This window comes from Corella eumyota, chromosome 7 (genome assembly GCF_963082875.1).
Source record: "Corella eumyota chromosome 7, kaCorEumy4.1, whole genome shotgun sequence".
NCBI classification, from domain to species: Eukaryota; Metazoa; Chordata; class Ascidiacea; order Phlebobranchia; family Corellidae; genus Corella; species Corella eumyota.
The window spans coordinates 1,786,708-1,809,096 of NC_137496.1; the positions used below are offsets into that span (position 1 = coordinate 1,786,708).

At 30.5% G+C, this 22,389-nt stretch overlaps 6 protein-coding genes across 8 annotated transcripts; 5 read left to right on the plus strand and 1 right to left on the minus strand.

Annotated features, from left to right (window-relative positions):
* The first annotated feature begins 262 nt into the window (after positions 1–262).
* LOC145759492 (uncharacterized) lies at positions 263–8,875 on the plus strand. Of its 3 annotated transcripts, none has more exons than XM_082573331.1 (15): positions 266–693; positions 1,201–1,363; positions 1,605–1,825; positions 1,966–2,071; positions 2,955–3,045; positions 3,676–3,801; positions 4,202–4,352; positions 4,495–4,689; positions 5,315–5,439; positions 5,866–6,040; positions 6,554–6,791; positions 6,935–7,137; positions 7,486–7,569; positions 7,760–7,895; positions 8,104–8,875. In XM_082573331.1, the coding sequence occupies exons 1-15, from the start codon at positions 658–660 to the stop codon at positions 8,514–8,516; spliced, it is 2,463 nt and encodes an 820-aa protein (XP_082429457.1). In that variant the 5' UTR covers positions 266–657; the 3' UTR covers positions 8,517–8,875. The 3 variants fall into 3 exon arrangements, with proteins under 3 accessions (XP_082429458.1, XP_082429457.1, XP_082429456.1); XM_082573330.1 differs by having other exon boundaries at positions 274–693; positions 7,757–7,895; XM_082573332.1 differs by lacking the exons at positions 7,486–7,569; positions 7,760–7,895; positions 8,104–8,875 and adding an exon at positions 7,289–7,479 and having other exon boundaries at positions 263–693.
* A 161-nt stretch (positions 8,876–9,036) lies between these two features.
* Positions 9,037–9,789, plus strand: LOC145758970 (BAG family molecular chaperone regulator 1-like). Its single transcript, XM_082572672.1, has one exon. It carries the CDS (start codon positions 9,159–9,161, stop codon positions 9,711–9,713), a length of 555 nt encoding a protein of 184 aa, XP_082428798.1. The 5' UTR covers positions 9,037–9,158; the 3' UTR covers positions 9,714–9,789.
* Positions 9,696–12,088, plus strand: LOC145758968 (uncharacterized). Its single transcript, XM_082572670.1, has one exon. The coding sequence runs from the start codon at positions 9,818–9,820 to the stop codon at positions 11,954–11,956; it is 2,139 nt and encodes a 712-aa protein (XP_082428796.1). The 5' UTR covers positions 9,696–9,817; the 3' UTR covers positions 11,957–12,088.
* LOC145758969 (vacuolar protein sorting-associated protein 72 homolog) lies at positions 12,028–13,985 on the plus strand. The gene is made up of 6 exons (XM_082572671.1): positions 12,028–12,236; positions 12,319–12,610; positions 12,694–12,812; positions 12,877–12,949; positions 13,021–13,156; positions 13,527–13,985. The coding sequence occupies exons 1-6, from the start codon at positions 12,123–12,125 to the stop codon at positions 13,795–13,797; spliced, it is 1,005 nt and encodes a 334-aa protein (XP_082428797.1). The 5' UTR covers positions 12,028–12,122; the 3' UTR covers positions 13,798–13,985.
* Positions 13,986–14,074: 89 nt separating this feature from the next.
* On the minus strand, positions 14,075–16,215 carry LOC145759327 (glucose-fructose oxidoreductase domain-containing protein 1-like). Its single transcript, XM_082573131.1, has 2 exons — positions 15,014–16,215; positions 14,075–14,944 (listed from the first exon to the last, which is right to left on the minus strand). The coding sequence occupies exons 1-2, from the start codon at positions 16,142–16,144 to the stop codon at positions 14,894–14,896; spliced, it is 1,182 nt and encodes a 393-aa protein (XP_082429257.1). The 5' UTR covers positions 16,145–16,215; the 3' UTR covers positions 14,075–14,893.
* A 1,892-nt stretch (positions 16,216–18,107) lies between these two features.
* LOC145759623 (uncharacterized) lies at positions 18,108–20,978 on the plus strand. The gene is made up of 4 exons (XM_082573469.1): positions 18,108–18,584; positions 18,903–19,008; positions 19,232–19,334; positions 20,349–20,978. The coding sequence occupies exons 1-4, from the start codon at positions 18,266–18,268 to the stop codon at positions 20,715–20,717; spliced, it is 897 nt and encodes a 298-aa protein (XP_082429595.1). The 5' UTR covers positions 18,108–18,265; the 3' UTR covers positions 20,718–20,978.
* The last annotated feature ends 1,411 nt before the right edge of the window (positions 20,979–22,389 follow it).

The following is a 22,389-nucleotide window of genomic DNA, read 5'->3' on the forward strand; positions in this document are numbered from 1 at the left end:
AAAACGACGCGGGACTGCCCCAAATGGCTATATATAAGTACCGGTGAGAATACAACGCACCAAAAAGCGAAGGGTGAGCTATACAAGCGTTAGATAAACATAATGACCAAATGATGAGTCATTTAACTTTGATAGTGTTGTTAAATTGAATCGATGTTTCATCATTTAATTGTTACGATTATAAAAAATAATATTTGTGTGTTCAATTTTTTTAAATTAATATTCATCGACTAATAAAGTTAAAAAGTATATTTCTAAAAAAGTTATAGTTTAAAGCAACTTTTTTAGTAAATTATAGTCATTTAGAATGCAGCAAACATTCGGACATAAAAACTAGTAACATTTATTAAGTTTTTGTGCTCAAAAATTTTTCTTATATAGTTTTGCTTTGTAAATTTTATCATTTATTTATCAATGTGGATAGTGTCACGTAAGCGTAAAAAAACGTGAAGCGAAATTCTTTTTTACAAGAAATCGTTTAAAATATCGAAATGTGTTCATTTAATTTGTAACTTTACCTGGAAATAGTAAAAACAAAAAATTTATTGTATTTAGATTTCGGTTATTATAAAGTAGTGTATAACCATTTGTTATAGTTTTATTTAAACGTTTTGTTATAGTTTTAAAGTATCAAGATTTTCGTTTAAGGACAGCGAAATGGAATCCCCGAACTGCCAGAAATGGAGCGATGTGGTAAATAAATTTTTAAAAATAATCAAAAGTATTCTAATATAATTAATATAATAAATAAAATTTAAAACCTTAAGGTTAGAACATTAATAATTAACAAGTTTAAATATTTGCTTTATATGTAGTTCTGATTGTTTTACTTTCCCAGTTCGAAGTATAATTGCACCACGTATATATATGTCAATAGAAACCTATTTGTTTTATTTACATTGCACCAAAAGTAAATTTATTACCCATTAAAAATCCACCCATTAAAAATATTTTAACCCAAGTCCGCCTCTTACCATTAACAATATCAACAAAAGTTAATGATGTGAAAAAATCAACCACATTCCAATTTCGCTACAGTTCATTTGCCCACAATGTAATGTAGGCTAAAGTTTTGTGAGACGGTATGGGCGTAAGGCAATTCAACGCCCTTATATTTAAACCATTTGAACCGTAATAAAACGAACCTTAAATCTCGAAGAATATCTGTGAAATTAGAAAATTATTCATTTTATTTTGTAGGTTTTCGACATTTACGAAAGAAAAATTGAGTTGCCGGCGCTGGTTGAGGTAGACTCGGTAAACACCAACGATCTTTCTAGAATATCAAAAGGCGATCAACTATTAGTTAATGATGTAACAGTTGACGAAATCAAACTATGTGCTTCCCCATATGATAACGGTGGTAAGTAAATTCCCCAAAATGTTTCGAAAAAGGGAACAAACTAAAATAAACCACGTTCTGTTTTCGTTATAATCACAAAGCACAATACGTAACGCTTTTCTTATCACATTACCACAATCATATGACTATAATGACGTATCCAACGCATTTAAAAAAAAGAATTACTTAAGGTAATCTAAAACATAAAACTTTGAAAAAAAATTCGGTTTTTAAATCAACCATTTTGCAACATTTGTTTTAGCGTTTTCGCAATATCGAGCGGATGAATTTATTTCCCTGCCGCAGAATTTCCCTGGAAAACTTCGAACGTGTCCCTACTACACCTCCGATCACGTGTTCAAGTCAGTTAAAAACATTTTAGACATATTTCCGTTCGTTGGAGACCTCATATTTCCAACAAGCGCTCTTAAAGTCGATAACGTCATGATAGGGGATTGGGAAAGGTTGCAAGTAATCAGAAAGGTAATTTAAAGATAAGATAAAAACTTAAACTTTGGAATTCATGACACATGAACAAGTATTTTTGAAAATGTACAAGTTTTATAAAAATATATATCGTGTATTATTTGTACCTATAGCCAAATATTAATCTTTGGTTTTAGATTGTCACAACTCATACTGAAGCTTTGGAAGTTTTGGTTTTAAGAAACAAACGAAAAGTAATCATCCCAGACGACTGTAAAGTTGAATTCATGCAAGTCGAGAACGGTAACATATTTGTATATTTCAACTTAAAAATATATATAAAACCAGCCATAATGAACCAATGAGAATTTATAAAATAATTTTAATACGTATGTATTTTTATAAAATGGCAAGTAACAAAATCAGTATTTGGAACTTGGACAATTTTTTTTTGGTAATCCTAGAAACAGACATTTTTTTTGCTAAGTTTTTAAATTATTAAATGAATTGTCTGAACAACGTTCTGAGAAAACAGACTAAACTCTATTTCCTACAAAGAGGAAATTAATTTGATAAAACACGACAGCAAAAAAACTTAACAATTACCAGAAGTTGATTTTAGTAATATTAACCAAAAGAATTAAAATCGTAATCTAAAATTTATTGGCATTATTTTGACATTTGTAAAATAAATGTCAAAACTTATTCAATCACGTTTAATAAAAGAATTATCTTGAAATACAATTCAACATATGAATCATTAAATAAAATAAAATTAAATCACACCACTATTTCACCACGAATTTATAAGCTGTATAAACATCATGCTATTCTATAATTAATAACTTTTTAAACTATATCGCGGTATTACTATTCATTGTGCAATAAAAATAACCTTCAACTTAATTGCATGACATTACTTGATCTCTGTTAATTAATATATAAAAATATTAATCAGGAAATTAAAATTTTGATTTGGAAATCGTGACTTAAATTGATTACGTATTTATATATATTAAAGGACATGAAATGGCTGACGCAATATATTAAATAATAAACGTGTAGTATTACCAATAAACCACTTGGCATAATACTTTATTAATTTTAAGAATTTATTTGCATTTTTCTTACAACCGCCTAACTTTAGATATTTTATAATATAAACTTATTTTTACTTCAATTTTAGATCCAGTCAAGGGCCTGATATCTCCAAGCAAACGCGGTTACTCGATTGCAGAATTGCTTAACTACCAAACTGCTGCCACCACCCCAATGAAGTAAGTAACTATATTTGGTAACATTGCCAAAACACAATTTAATATATTTTTAAATTAAATTTTCTATTTTTATAAATTGCACAAAAATGTTATGTATTATATTGTAATCGTTCGTTGGTGCATTTAGAAATAGTTATGATTTATCATTAAGTTAAAGATAATAAAAGAGTTGAACGCTCAAATTAAGTTAAAGAATTTCACGCATGGTGTAACTTGTCTGAAGCAGTTGGTAGACAATTGCGAAATTTGTGAAAGCCCCTATAATCCCATAAATATAATCGCGAACGTAACTTGTTGTTCACCACTTTACCGCTTTATTTGCATTCAACAAAGTTCTTGGTTTTGTTACGTATGTGTTTTTAAAAAAAGTACTACGTGCTAAAACCAATAACACTTGTAAAATAATGTGACCAACCATAAATTTTAAACTTGAAAATATTGATATTTTAAATCTGTTTTTTGATAAACTTAAAAACAAGATGACTCATCTGTTAAACTTGGTAAACAAATTAAATATGGTGAAAGCTTTCAACGAATAAAAAACACTGCAAACGAATCACGTGGATAACCTACTTAGTAAACAAATATATTAAAAATATCAACTAGTTTTTTAACAACTTATATTTTTAGGGTACAACTGATCATAGAAGAAGAGGAAGAAGAAAAAGTGGAATCTCACAAACCACCTCAAAGAATTTGCAAAAAACTTATTCACAAACTCAAAAAATCTAAAAATGAACAACGTCCACCAGTAGTGTAAGTCTTATTACATTTAAAAAATGGAGGTTAATTGATTTACATATTGTTCTTTTGCTAAATAAATATAACTTATGATGTACATGGGATTTTAATGTACATGGGATTTTAATGTACATGGGATTTTAATGGATTTTAATTTTAATATTTTAATGTAATGTACATGGGATTTTAATGTACATGGGATTTTAAAGTATAACTTATGATGTACATGGGATTTAAAAAAAACTGTACTTTGTGATGTAAATTACCCCGAAAAAATATTTCTTGAGACAATATTACAACAAGCAATGTAATGGTAACCCAGCCTACTAGTTAAAAATAGAGCTAGTGGGCGGGAACTAACCAAAATATCAAAATGTGTGTAACGTTGGTCGAATAACTTTCAATGATTTTATAGCGAGAAGAAACCTATTGATCCAAGTTACGCAATATTCCCGAAACGATGGTGGCACAAAGTTCTTTTACTTGAACCTGTTCTGATCGCTAATGTTACAAATCCAATGGACCCACAACATTCTTTTAACTTAAACGGAAATTTAAACATCAAGGTAATTAAAAAAAACAAATAACAAGTTTAAATGACTTCAATATGTTGAATAACCTATATTTATAATTGTTAAAAATCACAAAAGATAACTTGTTATATAAAGATGTAATTTCAAGGTTTTACTTGATTTAAATATATTTTAGGTTGTCGTTCAAGCTTTACACGAAAACCACGTAGAAGAAAAAACAATTGATGACGTCAAAGATAAACTTGACAAACATCGACCTTCGATTCCTCTAAAAAAACTGAGCATCGAAGATTATTTCATGAAAGGTCAGAACAACGCAATCGTTGCTGTTGTGATGAGTGGGGGCTCCCAATCATCATCTAGACAACAGGTTTGTAGTTTCAGACGCTAACCTGCTGCTAAATAAAACGGCGAAAAAGTTTGGTCAAAATCAAGCTTATATTGTCAATGTTTTGTGAAAGTTTTTGCCCAATTAGATATAAGTTTAGAGAGCAAAAAGAATACGAAATACATGGGTTTTGTCAAACGGGCCATTTGTATCCACAAGACATGTCTAAGCTAACAATTTAATTAAGTTAAAGCATTCCCCAAGTTGTAGTTCTTTAGACCAAAGGTCAACGGAAACCATTCTAAGTTTCCTTCAAAAATTAAATAATTACCAAAGTTTAAATTATGAGGGCATTTGCTTAAACTCGTGATAGGGGTTTTAAATTACCGGGTTCACAGAAATTACGACACAAAAACAAAGTAAAACCGCTATTAAATATTTGCATAATTCAATTATTTCTTTGACTTTTTTTAAAACTGTATAAGACTAGACATAAACGAAAAGTAATTCTTGTAAATATTGTCATACTGAATTAACTTGAAATCCCCTACTAATAAAATAAAGTGTCAACCTTTTGTTTAAGTGTGTTTCTGTCAAAAAGAAAACCTATATTATTCAGTTACGCCTAATTAACTTGATTTATTAAATTTTTCATTTTTGTTTTTAGGGAATTTTGGCGTTTGGACACATGATTGCTTTGCACGGAATATGTAAAACAAACAAGTTACTTGTGGAATCTGGTAAAGGTTCAAACTTCTTGGTATCAGCATGTTACCAAGGCAATATTACAACGTAAGAAATTTTACATATATTAACGAAGTTATAAAAAGGTTGTGTATACAGTTGCGCGATAAATACCAGAATAAAGTGTTTAAGAATTCCCCCACCTATTAATAACAAATGTGTTATTTAAACGTTGGGGTCACTTGAATGAATCTAGGATTTAAAATAGATCGAATCCCACCCACGCAAAGTGTATTACGAAGCGTTTTCTATTCACTTCAATATTTTAAAGTTTATATTTAAACCATTGTATCAAAAGATTAATTATAATGAATGTTGCTCTGAATACACATAACTCTTGCATTTCTAATGAACCAAATACTATTTAAATTAGGATTGAGAGTTTTAAACATAAAATATGATTTCCCAATCATAATTAAAGGCTTCAATGTGTGCCAAAAACAAACTTTTTAGCAAAAAAAAAACTTTTTGCAGACTTCCAAACATATTTGAGCAAGCAGGCGAGGTACCAACCGACAGCAACGTCACTTACCTTGTACAAATGACGTCACATCCTGTCCTAAAACAACTTGATTCCTGCCACGTGGGGGAGTATGTGCAATTTCTCAAGAAAAGCGATTTTCGGATAAGCTCAACGCGAACGATTCAGGTTAATTTGCATTTTATTTTTTGATGGATAACAAAAAAATTGTTTAAGCGGATAACTATTTCGCTTGCTTCTCTCTTTAAGGTTGATTGGTAAGTTTAAGTTCGTTATGCTCAGAGTTATGAACAATTTCAATTAACCTCATTTACATACTGTACCTATTTTCAAGTTAAAATGAATAACAAAAATTTCCATATATTTCTTGGTTGACACGCACTTCAAAATTGGCTTAAAATACGTTTTTAAAATCGTAATGACGTCAGTACGCACGTGATATATTGACGTACAAAAACACATTTTTATCTTTTGTCTTTTGTGGTAGGCAATGATGCAAAAAATAATTTGTAACAAAACTCCAAATTTATTTTTATAAGGCAGTGTAATAAAACACCTTTAAAAATTTACATATATCTTTTAAATATTTATATATAGGCAAATGCTAAATAAGAAATTTCTTTTTACTTTAAATGATTAAAGTTTAAAATATCATAAACTAATTTGAAATTTATCTCACAGGTTGTTCATTGCCTAGTATCTCGAACGTTAGGGGGTGCACAAAAATCAGCAATTTACCCAATGAATTTACGCGGCCAATTCTTACAAATCGTTGACGAAAAAGACACTTGCTACCAAGTTGGTGAAATCTTCAAGAAAACTTTGCCTTTTACTTTCTGCGTTGATGAAGCTGATCCAACACTGGGTTATGACCCAATGCTTAGTAAGAAGAGAATAGTCGCCAAGCAGTTTATAACAGGTAAATAGGATTTGTAAGTCTGCCTTTATTTGAACTAATTACTGTAAAGATCCAAAGCTTGGTGTATTTAAATCATGCTTTAAAAAGGCTAAAGCGAGGAACCATTTTAAAGCTATTAACATTTAATATTTTATTTTATTTAGAAACGACAATCGTAGTCGAAATGGTTTCAAAAACCAATGACGTCATCAAAGGGAGGGACATGTTTTTGGAACTAGCATTGAACAGGGGGTCGTTATTGTTACGTAATATTCCGACAAAGTATAATACCGACGACCAAGGGGTAGAAGCTTATCCTGTAAAGAATTATGCAAATAGGTTTCAAAAACTTCCCTGTGTGGAAATGGTAAGTGTTTAACTTAAACTCAATTTGGCGACAATATTATTACTTACATGTTTTGAAGCCATTGAAAAAAGTGTAGGCTATGTTTCAAATCAAAATATTGATACTAATATTTTGTTATCACTGCTCTATTATAATGTTTATTGTATTAAAGTTGACTCTTCCAACAAGAAAGTCTTAGAAATACAACAATCGGGGTTAGGCTTGGTGGGTGAATTAGAAAATGATAATTTTTTATACAAGATTTTAATGTATTTTGGGAAAACTTAGGCATGATAAGGCCTTGCTTAGGTGTTCACTTGATTGCCTGTGTAAGTGTTTTGTTGTGACGATTTAGCATTTTAATTTTAGTTGTCGGGATGTGACGTCACCGACTTGCAAGAAGCAATGAAAAGAAAGACAAATTCCGATCAAACAAGTCCTCAACAATGCGAGGTATTTTTAAACGTTAATCAAAATTACTGCTATCGTATTTCTAGCGTGAACCTATTGCTATAGCAACACGTCTAAACATATAAATTACAAACGTCATCAAAAACCGTTGCCATGGAAGCAAAAAAACACAACAAAAATTAAATACATGAGAGCTCGGTGATTTTTTACAAATAGTTTTCTTTTAAAGCAGGAGGGCGTTACTGTCTACAAGCAAGAAGATATCAAGTCGGTGAGCCCAGTTAATAGGCTGCCCAACTACGAGGCCAGTCAGCAGTATAACACACGTAACCCACCTATTTATTCCGTCACAGATAAAAACAACAAAGGTAAGCTTTTGTGGGTATATTTTAAATAAATTTTGATACACTTTTTTGGTAGACTAGATAAAAAGGAAAAAATTCTTACAAACTTTTTCTTATAAAACTTGATGAACAAACAAACCCTCTTAAACGTGTATATATATATATATATATATATATATATATATATATATATATATGCCACTTAATATTTCTTACATAAAATCTTTTTCAGGATTAAAACAAAACCGGACAAACCAACGATCCTCCTATGATGATGTTGTTCCATCACAAAGGGTTTCTATCGCTGGGCAAGATCCGTACGAATATTCGCAAGCAGATTCCACAAATTTAAACATGATAAACGGTGGTGAAACCTCGAAACCTGTCTCTCGCGAAGGTTCTATTTTTGAAGGTCCATGCAGCCTTAGCAGACGCACTGAATCAAATGTAAGCGATTTTTCCGTTGGTTCGTGTGATTCTAGTGGTAACAGACCTATTCCAAAGCCCAGATCCAACAGAAAAGATAACAAAAAGTCCCCTCTTATATTAAAAAAACAGAACAGCGATTTGGAAAGAATTACCAATAATAACAATAATTTTTACAACCAAAACAAAGTTAATAATGAAATAGGTTTGCAATCCTAATGTTAATTTTGTTAACATTTACTTATTGCTGTAGATACCTCTTTGAAATAACAATTTATGAAACGTAAATTATTTTCGTATAAGAGCATATAGCTGCATGCCTAACGTTGTAATTATTTTAGCTGTTTGTGGAATTTTTAATAGTATTACTAAGCTGTTTGTTTAAACACAGTATTTACAATACATACTGTTAAACTGTTAATATACTTAAGCCATCAATTCCACCATGGTTGGTTACATCTTGCATATTGCAATAATTTTATTCCTTTTTAACTAAAAGTGACAATTAAAAATTGTTTTATGAACTTCATCGTATTTTTTGTAAAAAAGTATATTAATAAACAAATTCACAAACCTTTTCTTTTTCTTTTTAAATTTTATAGAGATAAACGAGGATAATTAAATAATTAATATAAACATGGGACGCATGATTGCGGACAGATAAGGGGATTTTGTTTTTAATTTTTGTTGTTGTTTTTTTTTGTTATTTTTGTAACTGTTTTAGGCTTAATAGCAGAAATATTGCATGGTTTTTATAAATATATACCTTTAACTGTTTAAATCTTGTATAAGCTTAAATTTGTTTTAAAAATTAAAAAAATATCTGGATTTAAAACAGACTTAATTCTAAAATATCTGAAAATGGAATTGATGTTATGTGTTGGCGCAAAAAGAACAAAAATAACAGTTGACGACGAATCTACTGTTCGTTCTCTTATGGAACTCGTATTTGAAAACACAAAAATTAATATTGTAAACCAAAAACTCATTTACAAGGGTGTGGAAATATCAAAAAATTCCGACCAAAAATTGAAAGATTTAAAAGTTAAAAATAGCGGCAAAATAATGGTAATCGGTAAAAGATATGATGAAGAAGAAGAAATGCTATTAAAAAAATTTGAAAAGATTGACTCTGCTGTTGAAAAAACTCGTAAAACCATAGAAGAAATAAAAACGCATGCTAAAAGTATAATGAATGGTTTTATACAAGAAAATTTGAAAGAAAAATCGCGTGATGATATTCGTAAAAACGTTTTGTCAAATTCCGCTTTGTTAATGAAAAATCTCGAGACTATTGATGGACTTATTGTTGACACAAAATTTACTGATGCCAAGAGGCAGCGTAAGACTTTGGTCGATAAAATTCAAGTTTATATGGACTTCTGTGATGAAATAAATGAGATAATTGATTCTTAATATTAATATTACTATTATGTGCTAATTACTTCTAAATAATAATTATAATTTAACTTCCTTAGTATTTTGTTTTAGAGTAACTATGTGGTTATAATTTTTAAAGAATGTCTGTCAATAATATTCCTGCAACTATTAAAACCAAAGATGGAAATCAAATTCTCAAATCCTTAAAAAGTAAAGCTGCTCGACGAAGGATCGAGAGCAAATTTCAGCGGAAGCAACATGAGAGAAGGTTAGCTCGACAAAAGAGAATCGAATATCACAATAATGCCAAAGAAAAAAAGATTGATATTCCATTTGATTGTGTAGTTTGTGGATTTGAGACTGATACTCTTTTAAAATTTCTTTGTCATGTCAAAGAAGAACATTACAAGAAAAATGAAGATGAGGAATTAACTCAGACTGATAATAACAAACAATCTATAATTTCTACTGATTTAAATATTAAAAAACAAGAAGCATTTGAACCTGCAGTCACTGAAACAAAGAATAACACTTCATCAAAAAGTGTTGAACCTACAAAAAACCAAGAATTAAAAGAAACTCAAACTTCGGAAACTGTAGATCACAGTGGTGAACTTAATGTTTCAGAACTAACAAATGTTAATATAATTATTGAAACTGAACAGTGTTCTACAGAAGATAAAGAAGTTTTGCCAACCAATAATACTACACCAGGATGTTCTGATAGTGATATGTTTGTGGAAGAAAATTCAGATTCAAGCAATAAAACTTTACCAGATTTGGGCCAAGTTAAAAAAGAAAATCTGGAAATAAACGTTGACCAAAAAGCTAAAGAATCAAATGACATAAACAATGAAAACTCCTATGAGTTACTTTCATATCTAAACCTAGACAAGATAAACATTGCTGAAGACAACGTGGTCGAGATTTCTGACAAAAATACAGGTAACAATTCAGCCTGTACTTCTCCAAAGATTGTGCCTGGATCTGTAGAAAGTATTTCTCTTGCCATAGATTCATCAGGAAATTCAGAATGTTTTGATCAAGTTGACCTAACTGAAACACAAGCAAACAACATTGAAAGCATAAATCTCATTGCCATTAAACAGGAAAAATTAAGCATTAGTGACGATCAGATTGATGATAACTTTGGCTTACAAATATTGTCGACAGTAAGTCTGTCTACTGGTGAACACAATAACACACATGATCCTTATAAATTGTCAGTTGATGAACCTGTAAAAAAGAAACGAGAAATGCAAGTTTCTGAATCCCAAATTAAAAAAAAACCTCCTGCCAAAATAACTTTAACGAAAACATCGACTAAGAAGCTAAAATGTTCTACTGCATCCAGACTAGAAAGCATTGTACAAAGTCTGAAAACAGAACATGTTCAAAATCCTAGTAATAGTTTTCCACAGAAAGAAACAGACTTTTCTTATGCAGGTGATAATCAGATAGCCCTCGAAATGCCAATCAACACACAAACTAATGTTTATGTTATCCCAGAACGTCCAACACCAACAACTAGTGGAACTCCAAGTAATGCTACTGAGGTTAATGCTGACAATACTTTGGACATAGCTACTATAAATTTTGATGTTTCACCAATGAATTCTGGCATAAAATGGCGTCGGTGTTCATCGCCAATCTTTTCAATGCCCTATTTAAATCTTGCCAGTGAAGGTATGGTAACAATGCTAAACAACAATGTCACAGATGAGAATTGTCATCCAGTCCATATTTTTATGCTCTTGGGAAGTTACTTTCAGTTTCCCTACCCACAACCGGAAGAAGTTCTTTATCTTTCAAGGAGAACAAGATTACATGCTTCTTTCTTAAAGCAATGGTTTGTAAAAAAGCGATTAAAACATGGGATAAGTTGGAGTCCCGATGAAGTTTTAAATGCATGGGCTTTTATCACTGAAAGACATGGTCCTTCAAACAGTGGCTCAAGTTTATTTTACATGGATCGGTTGGATCATTGTCAGTCTTTAAACAGATGTGATATAAAAATGACCTCCAACATAGTTCTGAAAAAAGCAGATGTGTCATATCATGATAAAAAGGCTCTGACTACTGGTTACATGACAATTAATTGCACTTGTTCAAATATACACTTAATTGGTGCTGTTCAACATGAAGTTTTAACCTCTGTTCAAGATACAATTAAGCCCATAGACTTAAGCCCTGGCAGTTCAAAACTAGAGTTTATTGTTAATATGACATGTCTGAAAGAATGTGCTGTAATAACTTTCTTCAATGAATTTATTAATTAGTGTTTTCGTGTTGTATTTTTAACTATGTAATCATCTCTTTATTGAATAGTGTTCACATATATATAAGCTGTGATGTTGTGCAATAATGTAATCATTGACCCACTTTTTTTAAATTTATTAATGTATGTTTAGGACTTAAAAAAACACAAATAGATAAATTTTAAAGATGGCAGCATCCAGAGATCAAAGAAGAAATGCTGGGAATCGGATGTCAAGAGTTTTAGATGAGGAACTCGGAGAAGATGACTTTTATAAAACCACTTATGGAGGATTTGGAGAGGTAGATAATAATAAAGTTACAATTTAATGTAATATTTGCATAAACATTATTTATTTTTTTACAAATTTGCTTTTATTTTTAGGAGGAAGTTGACAATGACTTCCATTCTGATCAGGAGGAATCAGCAGATGAAGTAGACTCTGATTTTGATCGGTCAGAGAATGACGAACTAGTGAGTGACGATGATGAAACAAAACCAAAACGGAAGCGAAAAGGAGTGAGCACAAAGGCATACAAAGAACCAGTTGTTAAAAAACCAACTCTGAAGAAACCATCAGAACCAAAACCAAAAAGCATGGAAGTTAATGAACAACCAAAAGAAAAAGATTCAGTTGATTTAAAAAGACCAGCAGACCAAGCTGCCGAGGGCCCAAGTATGTGAAAGTATTAATAAAAGTTAGGCTTAAAAAAACTAAATCTTCTGCAAAGTCTGACTTAAAATTAATTTTTATTGAAGGCCGAAAATCATCTCGTAAAGCAACAGCAACTAACTCTCTTATGACCAATCTTCGCCAGAAGGAACGAAAAGAAATTGATAAAAAGAAGAAGGATGTACCTAAGAAAGCTGTAACTGGGGTAAACAAATGAATACTTAATACTCTTAGCTTCAATGGTAGTTATTTTTTAAATTATTTTTTAGATCCGACGATTAACTCAAGAGGAATTATTGGCAGAGGCTGAAAAAACTGAAAGAAAGAATTTAAAATCTTTAGGTGAGTTAAATTGACCTTTGATAACATAAAGGGTGCATAAATACTGTAAGTGTTGCCTTTATGTAATTTAGAAAACTTTCAAAAGTTGGAGGCAAGTAGAAAAAAGACGATGGTGAAGAAAAGACATTTTGATGTGCCCACTATCAAGTTCTTTTCTACATCAATGCCAAACACAAATAGAAGAGATGATACTGTAGATGTGGAAGGGTAAATTTGTAGTTATTTAAATAATAAAAGTAAAATGTTGCGTGACGTAGTGGTAAGAACTCTTGCTACACCACACATGAGGTCGTGGGTTCAATCCCCACTGATCTCATGCTGTAGTGCCCTTGAGTAAGGAGCTATAATTGGTATGAACTCCTGCTAAGCCAGCACTTAATCAGCAGCATAATTACCGGGCAATTATAGTCTATATAATATCCCAAACTGCCACAGGCAACTCGAGACTGGGTCGGAGTAACTTATTTTACTTTATGTTTAAGTCGCGCATTCGACTTTCCCACATCGAGGATAAAGATATATACAAAAAAAATGTTGCTTCACATAAACTAATACTAATTTTATACTCTTTTTTTAGAGACCCTTCGAGTAAAAGCACTGCCAATGAAACCACATTTGTATCAAGAAACTTTTTAGTTTTTTCCGATGAAACTGTTTTGGAAGATTGTTTTAATCAAAAAAAATCTCGCCCCCCACCAAAAATGTTGTGTCCTGTTACTAAAAAACTTGCAAGATACGTGGATCCGCTTACAAAAATACCATATTATGACATGTACGCTTTTAAACAAATAAGGGAAGCTTATAATCTGACTATAAAGGATTTGAAGGAACGCAATAACTTAAAATAAAGGTAACAGATGTTTGGTGAAGCTTTAGTTTACTTTTTTCAATCATAAGCTCTTTGAAAGTTAAACAATGTTTTAAGTTGTTGTAGACAATGAACTCTTTGTTTGCTGATACCCATAAAAATTTAATGTATTTTAAGATGAAACTCTTACATATTGAATTTAAATCCGAATTATTATTTAAACTAAAATTTCTTCCCAAAAAACTAAACAAAATAAAATAATTTTTGCAACTAAAATGGAATATAATTTATTGTATTTACAGACATATCAATAAAATCTTTCAAATTTGATTAAAATTTAATTAAAATAAGCTACTTCAATCAGGGGTATGCATATTTGTACAAACATATTGTACTGTTCTATGTCTAAAACAGAGGTATTATTAACAATCTACCAGTTAAAGCAAAAAACAATTAGCCTAACACCATCATCGCTTTATCAACAAGGTTATACACTCGCATCTAAACTTATAAACTAAATCACTAAGAACCTTTTTTTAAAAAAATTTTACATCATTTTTTGCATAGAACTTTAAAATTCGACTGCTTCAAATCAACTCAAAAATAAAATTCTTCTAAAACAGAAAAACGTTTCAAAAATTAAGCAACAAATTTGTTACAACTCTTAATAAAATCTACATAACTATTTTCAACAAACAAAACATCAGTTAAGATATAAAAGATAAATATTCTACATTAATTAGAACTACAGCAACTAGTAGATTTATTCCAGATATATATGTTATAAAAGCTAGGAAAATAAGTGTCAATAAATTAAAACATTTGCTACAATCAAAGCTCTAAATTAACCTGATAGATTGAGAAATTGGGCAAGTATATTTAATGTGTAATAATTAGCAAGCATAACACTAAGCTAATCATAATTTCACTTGTGGCATTCTTAATGTGGTTTTGTGGTTATAATTATGCTGGTACATAGCCACACTTTAATTCTTGGATCTCATATCAATTGGGAATCTGGTAAAATGAATTTGGTCAACCAATGTGGCATAAAATCACGAAAATTGTTGGTTGGCCTGATTAAACTCGAATTCATAAGGAAGACAATATAACAGATCTTATTTTACTTTTATCTGTCATAAATTTCCAGTGTTTTCTTTAGAGAGCCCATCAGTAGAAACCGTAACCTTAACAAAGGTAAAAAAACATGAATAACATGAATATAAATTTATAAAATAAAATTTTTAAATATTTACCTGTTCCCAGTCGCTTGTTTTACTTGAACGTCGAATGCTTTCAAGAACAGTTTGAACGTAAAGAGCATCCTCAAAAGTTGCTGCAGTGTTTAAAACATTTTTATCCCAATGTTTTTGGTCATTTTTCTTAACAAAAGACTGCTTTAACCGATCAACAAACTTAAACATTCCTTGGTAAAGGGGAATAGGGGCATTCTGTAATACCTCAGTCGGCATTAGGGCTTCGAAACCTTTAGGAATATCCTTTCCATCTTGTTCTAAAATCTCCTGTTCAATCGTTCCATCACTGGATTTATGCTGCCCATATAGAACCCCATCTTTTGCAAGGAGACATGCCTTTGTACCTATTGCTAATACCTCGTATGTAAACTTACCTGGAACATTGTTATTTAAAACACAAGTACAACATGCTCCCTTGTCCAACTTCATTTGAAAGTTACAAAAATCATCGCTTGTAATTTCCCGAAATCCCTGGATGTTGTTGTTTTGCTTCTTAAAAGTAGTTATAAAACCATGCACTTTAACAGCCTTCTGTCCACTTATGTAGTTGATAATATCGATAATATGATGACCAAAAAGAGTAAGAATACCACCTCCCATGCGACTATCATTAGTCCAATTATAAAATGTGTCTAATGAAAAACCGCAATGAACCCGAACTTCAATGACAAGAATCTCACCAATGTAGTCGTCAGTAATTTGTCGTTTCATCTCCTGAAATGTGGGCAAGAATCGAAAATGATATGTCATTAGAGACATTAGGGAAGGGTAATACCTTGCTGCGTTAAGCATTCTTAATGTATCATCATAACCTAGACCAGCAGGGCGCTCACACAAAACATTTTTACCAATCCCCAAAGTTTTAACCGCAATTTGGGAATGCAAAAAAGGTGGACTGTTAATACATACCAAATCAACTCGAGAGTTTAACAATAAATCATCTATTCTACTTGTTGAAAAAGGAATATTTAAAGCCTGGGCTACTTGATTTGCTTCATCTTCTGTCCTGCCCCATAAAGCTTCAATTTGAAATCCAGCCGATCTGAGAACGCAAATTAATATCTTCGTGGTCATTCCTGTTCCAAAGACGCCAACGCCAGGCAAGATCTGATCACATGAATCAAGTTCCATGTTTAGGTTTTGCTTCTGTTCCTAGCAGTCTAATGCTTCATACTTACATGTTTTTTCTACTGTTACAATTCGACGAACTCTAAAAGAATTGAAATATTTATTCTCAACATATAGAATTATATTTGGCGGAGTTTAGCTTTTAGAGTTCGAACTTAAATCCTATGTCAATTTCAAAAATAGCAATATTTTACATTATATAACATTGGTAAACTGTTAACTATATCCTTGTTTACACTTAAAAGCACTTCCTGTTACATAAAATACATTAAATCATTAAACAAAATTATATTTTTTGCAAAAACCGTGTGACGTCAAAAATCAATAGAAAAATAATGGGGAAACACCTAAGTAAGCACTTTTCTTTGTGCCAAGGTAAGCACTTGTTGGATATCGCAAATTATTTTTAAAGTTATAAAAAGTCGAATTGGTGACTAAAATGATATGTTAAATACAGTTTTTTTTTTTAAAAAACACATTTTAAATATAGAGAAAAAAATTTTTAAGATTAAAATTTATAACTTCACAAAAGCATTGAACATTTTGTAGATTCATCAAAAGCTTCAAGTAATTTTAGACTAACATTTATCGTAAGACTTATTATTTATTTTGTAGCATCATGATACAGTCCATAACGGTGCAAATTTTAAAAACAACCAAGATTCAGCTGCAAAAAACACATGATGTAACTGCGCCTGACGCGTTTGCCTTGAATTGTTTTGTTGTTTGGTTGTTGACCTAAATTCATTTAATTTTCATAATTCCCAAAATTTCATGTTGATAAAACAAAAGGAAATTTTTTTTTCGGAACCGCAACAGAAAAGGAAATTTATATTGTTCATTAAATCATTTCTTCGCACGAGATATAGGATTAAGATGAAAAAGTAGAGACAGATTAAGTCGATTTATATAAAAAATTGACCTTTTCTTACTATCGATGCTGCATAAAAAATAATTATTTGAGGCTTTATACGACAAGTGAATGTAGCCTAAGACCCTAAATGAAATTGATGGACAAGTTTAATACCTTATTATCGGCTTTAAAGATTGACATGTTTAAATGAAAGGGCTCTTAAGTCCTCCATCCTTAAGGCTACGATTTTCCTTGAATTATGAGGTTGAAAATTTCTTATATAATTCTTTAAATATTTTAATGAACCAGAAGTCAAATCTCTCATACCTGAGCGACCGAATAAGGGAATTTAGCAATGCAATAAATAAATTAGTCAATCTTAAACTAACACAAACATGTGCGTGATTCATTAACTATTCCCCCCTAGGCCTCATAAATAAGCGTAAGATGACGTGTTAAATTAACAAGAATATTTAAAATAACGCGGCTAGGATAAATTTTTTCTTCCCGTATTTGTTTGTTATGAACAACATGAAATTGGCATAGCGTTAAAGTTTAACAAAACCATGCCGCGTTGTAAAAAACGTCTACGAAGCAAGTTTAGCGTGACCTCTACGAAACTAATATGACATTACATTAATACCCACAATGATATTATTTTGGTCCCAAATTTTTAATAAAGTTGATATGTATGGGGCTTTCCGACAACAACTCCCCGATAACCCGATTAACTTTCAAACCATCGAGTTTTGGCAATATGAAAAGCCAAAACAAGACCAGTATGACAACAAGTTTAAGATATTTAATACACGACAAAAGCGTGCCGCGCGTGCCTCATTTAATTCTGATTTGGCGGCTATATATGTTGATGATGTCTGTTATAGAGCACCTTATTGTCCTTTTTCTTAAACTTTTAATCCCGCCTATAAAACTACAAAAACGTGTGCGTGACATTCATATACGTAAGGATAGAGAAGAAAAAACGTAGCCTTGGCGATGTGCTTCGTAAACAAAGTGATCTGATGTAATAATTTTGTTGAAAATATTTAAATTTTTGGAAAATTATTTTTTTTAAACAATATTGTTGGTGCTTTGAAAAAAAACGTTATGTAATTTATATATGGGCGAATGCTAAAGGGAAAATAGATGCCATTTATGTTAGACAGTTTTGCAAACATTTGCTAAAAAGAAGTAGTTACAAAAAATATATTTACACAATATTTATTTAAGTTTTAGGTATAGTTTTTGCCGCAATTAGTACATGAAATCAAATGAAAGAAAACATTTTAAATCTGGCAAAAATAAACACACAAAAAATGCTTATTTCTTCAACGGTCAAGTCACCATACAAACCAAACCAAATCCGACAAACTTTTATTCGAAAAAATTCTTCAAACAAGCACCATGCTATTTTAACCACCAATAAAATATGTAAATTTGCATCACTAAGAACTGTAATACCAATAATTATTTTACTTGTGTTATGTAACGGAGTGAAAGAGGCAAACTGTAAGAAAAGACATTTATGTGGTTCAAGGTTAATCGATGGTTTAAGATTTTTATGCGGAGCAAGAGGTTTTAATTCTCCAGGTAATATCTTGTTTAATATAATATGTATGCATAAATTTATTTTTAAAATTTCATTTAAGGTATTTACATACATTGCAAATTTAAAATTTTTTGTATGTATGTTAAAACTAAAGTTATAAATGTAAACAGAGTAATATAAATTTGGTAAATGGCCGATGGTTTTGCACTTTTACCCATTTAAATAGATTTTACTACATCACTTGTCGCAATATGATTGTAACCTAATTAAAATTCCCTTAAAACATAATACATTTTGTTAAGCTTTATGATATATATATATATATATGGATTATATAAAGGTGTTTATTTTTGTCTTAGTCCTCCAAGAAGGAAGATTTGGGTTGTGGACTCCGCACAATTCACATCGACCTTACATCACCGAAATTTGCTGCAATCAAGGATGCTCCTTGAAACAACTTGAACAGTTGAGTTTAACAATTTTTACTCTTATATGATGTTAAATAATTTTCTAAAAGCAATTTACAAGTAACCAGCTTTCGAAAAACTTTATTAATTATTATATTAAATTCAATTCCACGAAGTTGTCAAAATTTTGGTGAACCCTTGAAAGACTTGATAATATATTCATGACAAATAATAATAGTTTCGTAAAAAATAAAAAAATGAAAATTTAATTTTTTGTTTAGATTTTGTGATCTTCCTGGACATACCATGAACTCCAGACAGCGATTAGTTTTAGGTCGCCGAAGAAACAGAAAGAAGGGAAAAAACAAGTCTAAATCTTCAAATGTAAGTTAGCAAATCATTTTTAATCCTATAACTCTGTTTAGGAAGGTGGGAAATGAAATTAACCCTAAGAATTTCGTTATTAAATTCCTGGAAATATCTATCATAAAGTTGACTCATATTGCCTTAATCTATATTGGTTTAAAAGATTTAGGGTTGTTATTTGTTTGTCAGGTTCTGTTAATTGTTGTACACGACATTAGCAGAATTTTGTTGTTGTGTGCCCTCGGGCTGATATCTTGGTTGAACTTCACTAGGGAAGAACAAAATAATGTAGTCAATATTTGTGGCAAAATATTTGTGAAAGCTGATGTGTGATTTGCACACAATAGGACGTTGTTTCAAATTAGAAAACGCCGGTAACGATATCCATATATAGACTTCCATATTATTTTACCGAAACCAAACTTTTTAGAATGACCTTTTATCAAAATTATGATCAAGCCTTTTTCAGAAATGTAGTGTATTATCAAGCAAGGGGTTGCGGTAGTAAGTGGTAAAAAGAAAACGTATTTTGGTCAATGACATATAAAATTATATGATTGTCAGTAAACCTTTATTAAGTAAAAAAGTTTTCGGTAATTATGTAATCTCTCAGTAACCTTGTCAAAATGCATTTGACTACGCAGAATATTTTGTGCAAAAACCGCATTATCTTAGATATAACAAACAAATTGTCATTCTGATCTAAAAATAAGATTATAAATAAACATGCGTTTTTACTCATCGTGCAAGGAATTTTTAATTAATTTTAAATTTTTTAACGTAATTGTCCAAAACAAAGATAAAATTCTTAAACCTTCAAATCTAAATGTCAGATTTGTTTTGAAAACAAAAACTTGCCGACCTTAGAATAACAAGAATTTAAATTTGACTTTTAAAATTTCAAGTTAGCGTCGCTACGCATAACGTCTACTAACAAACTTGACATTAAAATCTGACCAGTTAAAATTTAAAAAAATTAGGCAAAAATTTGAAAGCATTTATAAATAAATCTTTTAATTTTTTGCCATTTAGAACAATGTGATTAACTCAACAACTTCAACAACGGAAAGAAGCTTGACTTCTATTCGACCAACAGCAGCGCTGACAACACACCAAATAATAACACCAACTCTACCCTCTAATAAGACAAATCTAAGCAAACTAGAGGCGCGCTATTATTCTTTAATTAAACAGGAGAGGGCGTCGGGGAGCAGTGGTCGAAGCGTTTTACTTGACATTATTAAAACAGCGGCAAAACTTTACCATGAACTAGAGTTTAATGAACGTACTGGTAGTGGGGCTTACGAGGGGGAATACAATAGTGGTTCAGTCAAAGTACATTTTGCTACAGTCAATCAAGGTGCTATAGAAAGACCAAAAAGAGCTCACTGGGATCATTAAATTTATAAACAATTTTTTGTTAATTTTTTACATTACTTGAAAACTTGAAAATTTAGTTAACATGCACATTTAATTACCACAATTTTTATTAAGTATTAGATCATTTACAAAACTTACCGAATTTTTTTTTGTTTAATCCATAACAAATTCCTGGCTTCTTTAAACGTTGCTTTACTTTTCGTACAGTTCTAACATTGTGTTTGTTTTAACTCTAATGTAAAATAAACAAAATATATATTACTACAAATTTGCAATAAGTATTTGGATTATATCACGATATATGAACCCTGCCCAAAATATAATAAAATATAACTTAAACTATTGAAACTTTAGGATAAAATTATAAAACAAACTAGATTTATTTAATAAATAAAATATGGTTCGAAATTATTTGATTATTTTTAAAAACTATTAATAAATAAAGTTACGCATAAACATTACTTAATTATAAATATTAACTAAATTAATAAATCAAATATTACGTATTTAGTTATAAAACTTAAATCATATTAAATGATTGTACTAAAAAAATTTCAAAACAAAATTATTTTAAATGTTTTTTAAAAAAAAAGTCCTTTTTAAGTAATTAATATTATAATATAAAACTGTTACGTTTATAATATAAAACTATTTATTATGTTTTATAATTTAAAACATAATAATAAAAATATTCACAATAACAACACGTTTTGAAATCTAAGATTCGAAGCATAATAATTATTACAACAAAAATAATCCCGACTAGTAAGGTCGTGGTAAAGAAAATTTGAAATGTTACCGAAGAAAAGCGTAATTCGTTTCAGGCAATCAGCGCCGAAGTTAGCGAAGCGCAGAATTTAAGAGAAGCGCTTTTAGGTTTTGTGTTAAAACATGTGGTATATAGTTTAATAGTAAGTTTATAAAGCTAATATTTAATTAAATATTTAAAATTAATAAAGTTTTCTATTTTAAATTGTTTCGTAAGATAACGACGTTGTTAGTTTTTTATATTTTGATTAGTTAAGAAACTATTTCTTTATACGCCTTTAGCATAATGCGTTGCGGATGAATACAACTGACGTCACAACTGACGTCACAACTTGACTTCTTGGATCGGCTTGTCCGCCGTTAAGTTTAAGTTAGTCTGTGTTCAGGATGTTTGTTTTATGTTTTAGCTAAGTTGAGAGTTTAAGCCATGTCGAAAGCGTCTTTAGGACGAAGCCATCTTTTTCTTTAACAAATCAAGTTAAGTGATTATTTTATAATTTTTAGTAGTTTTTTTTTTTAGTGTATATGGTGTTGTTTAATTGGTTATGCAGTGCGTTAGGGGTAGGATCGTGCGCGTATCGATACATTCGTTGTTTTAATGTTTGGCGTATTGCGTTTAACAGTCCGCGTATTTATTAAACAACACTATTTAAAAGCGTATCAATAAATAATACCTAACTAGACATTTTAACTGCCCCCAGTTTATATTTGCAGTTGTAGATGACGATCTCGCAGAAAGGGAGTGTCTGATGATGATCTGAGGAATAGGTACTATTTAGGCGATTCTACGGTGATTTAAAGAGAAATTGAATAGTGTGATGTGGGCCTCGGGTAGTTGTAAATTTAGGCTTTGATGAGCTGTGAGGAAAAGACCAAAAAGGTGATTTCTTAAGCATCCCGGTAAGATTCTTGTTTTTCGAAAAAA

Bases quoted from the DNA above. Each gene is read 5' to 3' on its own strand.
- LOC145758969 (XM_082572671.1), top strand. From the start codon at position 12,123: ATGGCAGCATCCAGAGATCAAAGAAGAAATGCTGGGAATCGGATGTCA. The intron at 12,237-12,318 runs GTAGATAATAAT...TTTTATTTTTAG, and splicing joins CTTATGGAGGATTTGGAGAG to GAGGAAGTTGACAATGACTT. The intron at 12,813-12,876 runs GTAAACAAATGA...ATTATTTTTTAG, and splicing joins CTAAGAAAGCTGTAACTGGG to ATCCGACGATTAACTCAAGA.
- LOC145759492 (XM_082573330.1), top strand. From the start codon at position 658: ATGGAATCCCCGAACTGCCAGAAATGGAGCGATGTG. The intron at 1,364-1,604 runs GTAAGTAAATTC...CATTTGTTTTAG, and splicing joins TTCCCCATATGATAACGGTG to CGTTTTCGCAATATCGAGCG. The intron at 3,046-3,675 runs GTAAGTAACTAT...TTATATTTTTAG, and splicing joins GCTGCCACCACCCCAATGAA to GGTACAACTGATCATAGAAG.
- LOC145758970 (XM_082572672.1), top strand. From the start codon at position 9,159: ATGGAATTGATGTTATGTGTTGGCGCAAAAAGAACAAAAATAACAGTT.
- LOC145758968 (XM_082572670.1), top strand. From the start codon at position 9,818: ATGTCTGTCAATAATATTCCTGCAACTATTAAAACCAAAGATGGAAAT.
- LOC145759623 (XM_082573469.1), top strand. From the start codon at position 18,266: ATGAAAGAAAACATTTTAAATCTGGCAAAAATAAACACACAAAAAATG. The intron at 18,585-18,902 runs GTAATATCTTGT...TTTTTGTCTTAG, and splicing joins AAGAGGTTTTAATTCTCCAG to TCCTCCAAGAAGGAAGATTT. The intron at 19,335-20,348 runs GTAAGTTAGCAA...TTTGCCATTTAG, and splicing joins ACAAGTCTAAATCTTCAAAT to AACAATGTGATTAACTCAAC.
- LOC145759327 (XM_082573131.1), bottom strand. From the start codon at position 16,144: ATGGAACTTGATTCATGTGATCAGATCTTGCCTGGCGTTGGCGTCTTT. The intron at 14,945-15,013 runs GTAAATATTTAA...ACCTTTGTTAAG, and splicing joins AAACAAGCGACTGGGAACAG to GTTACGGTTTCTACTGATGG.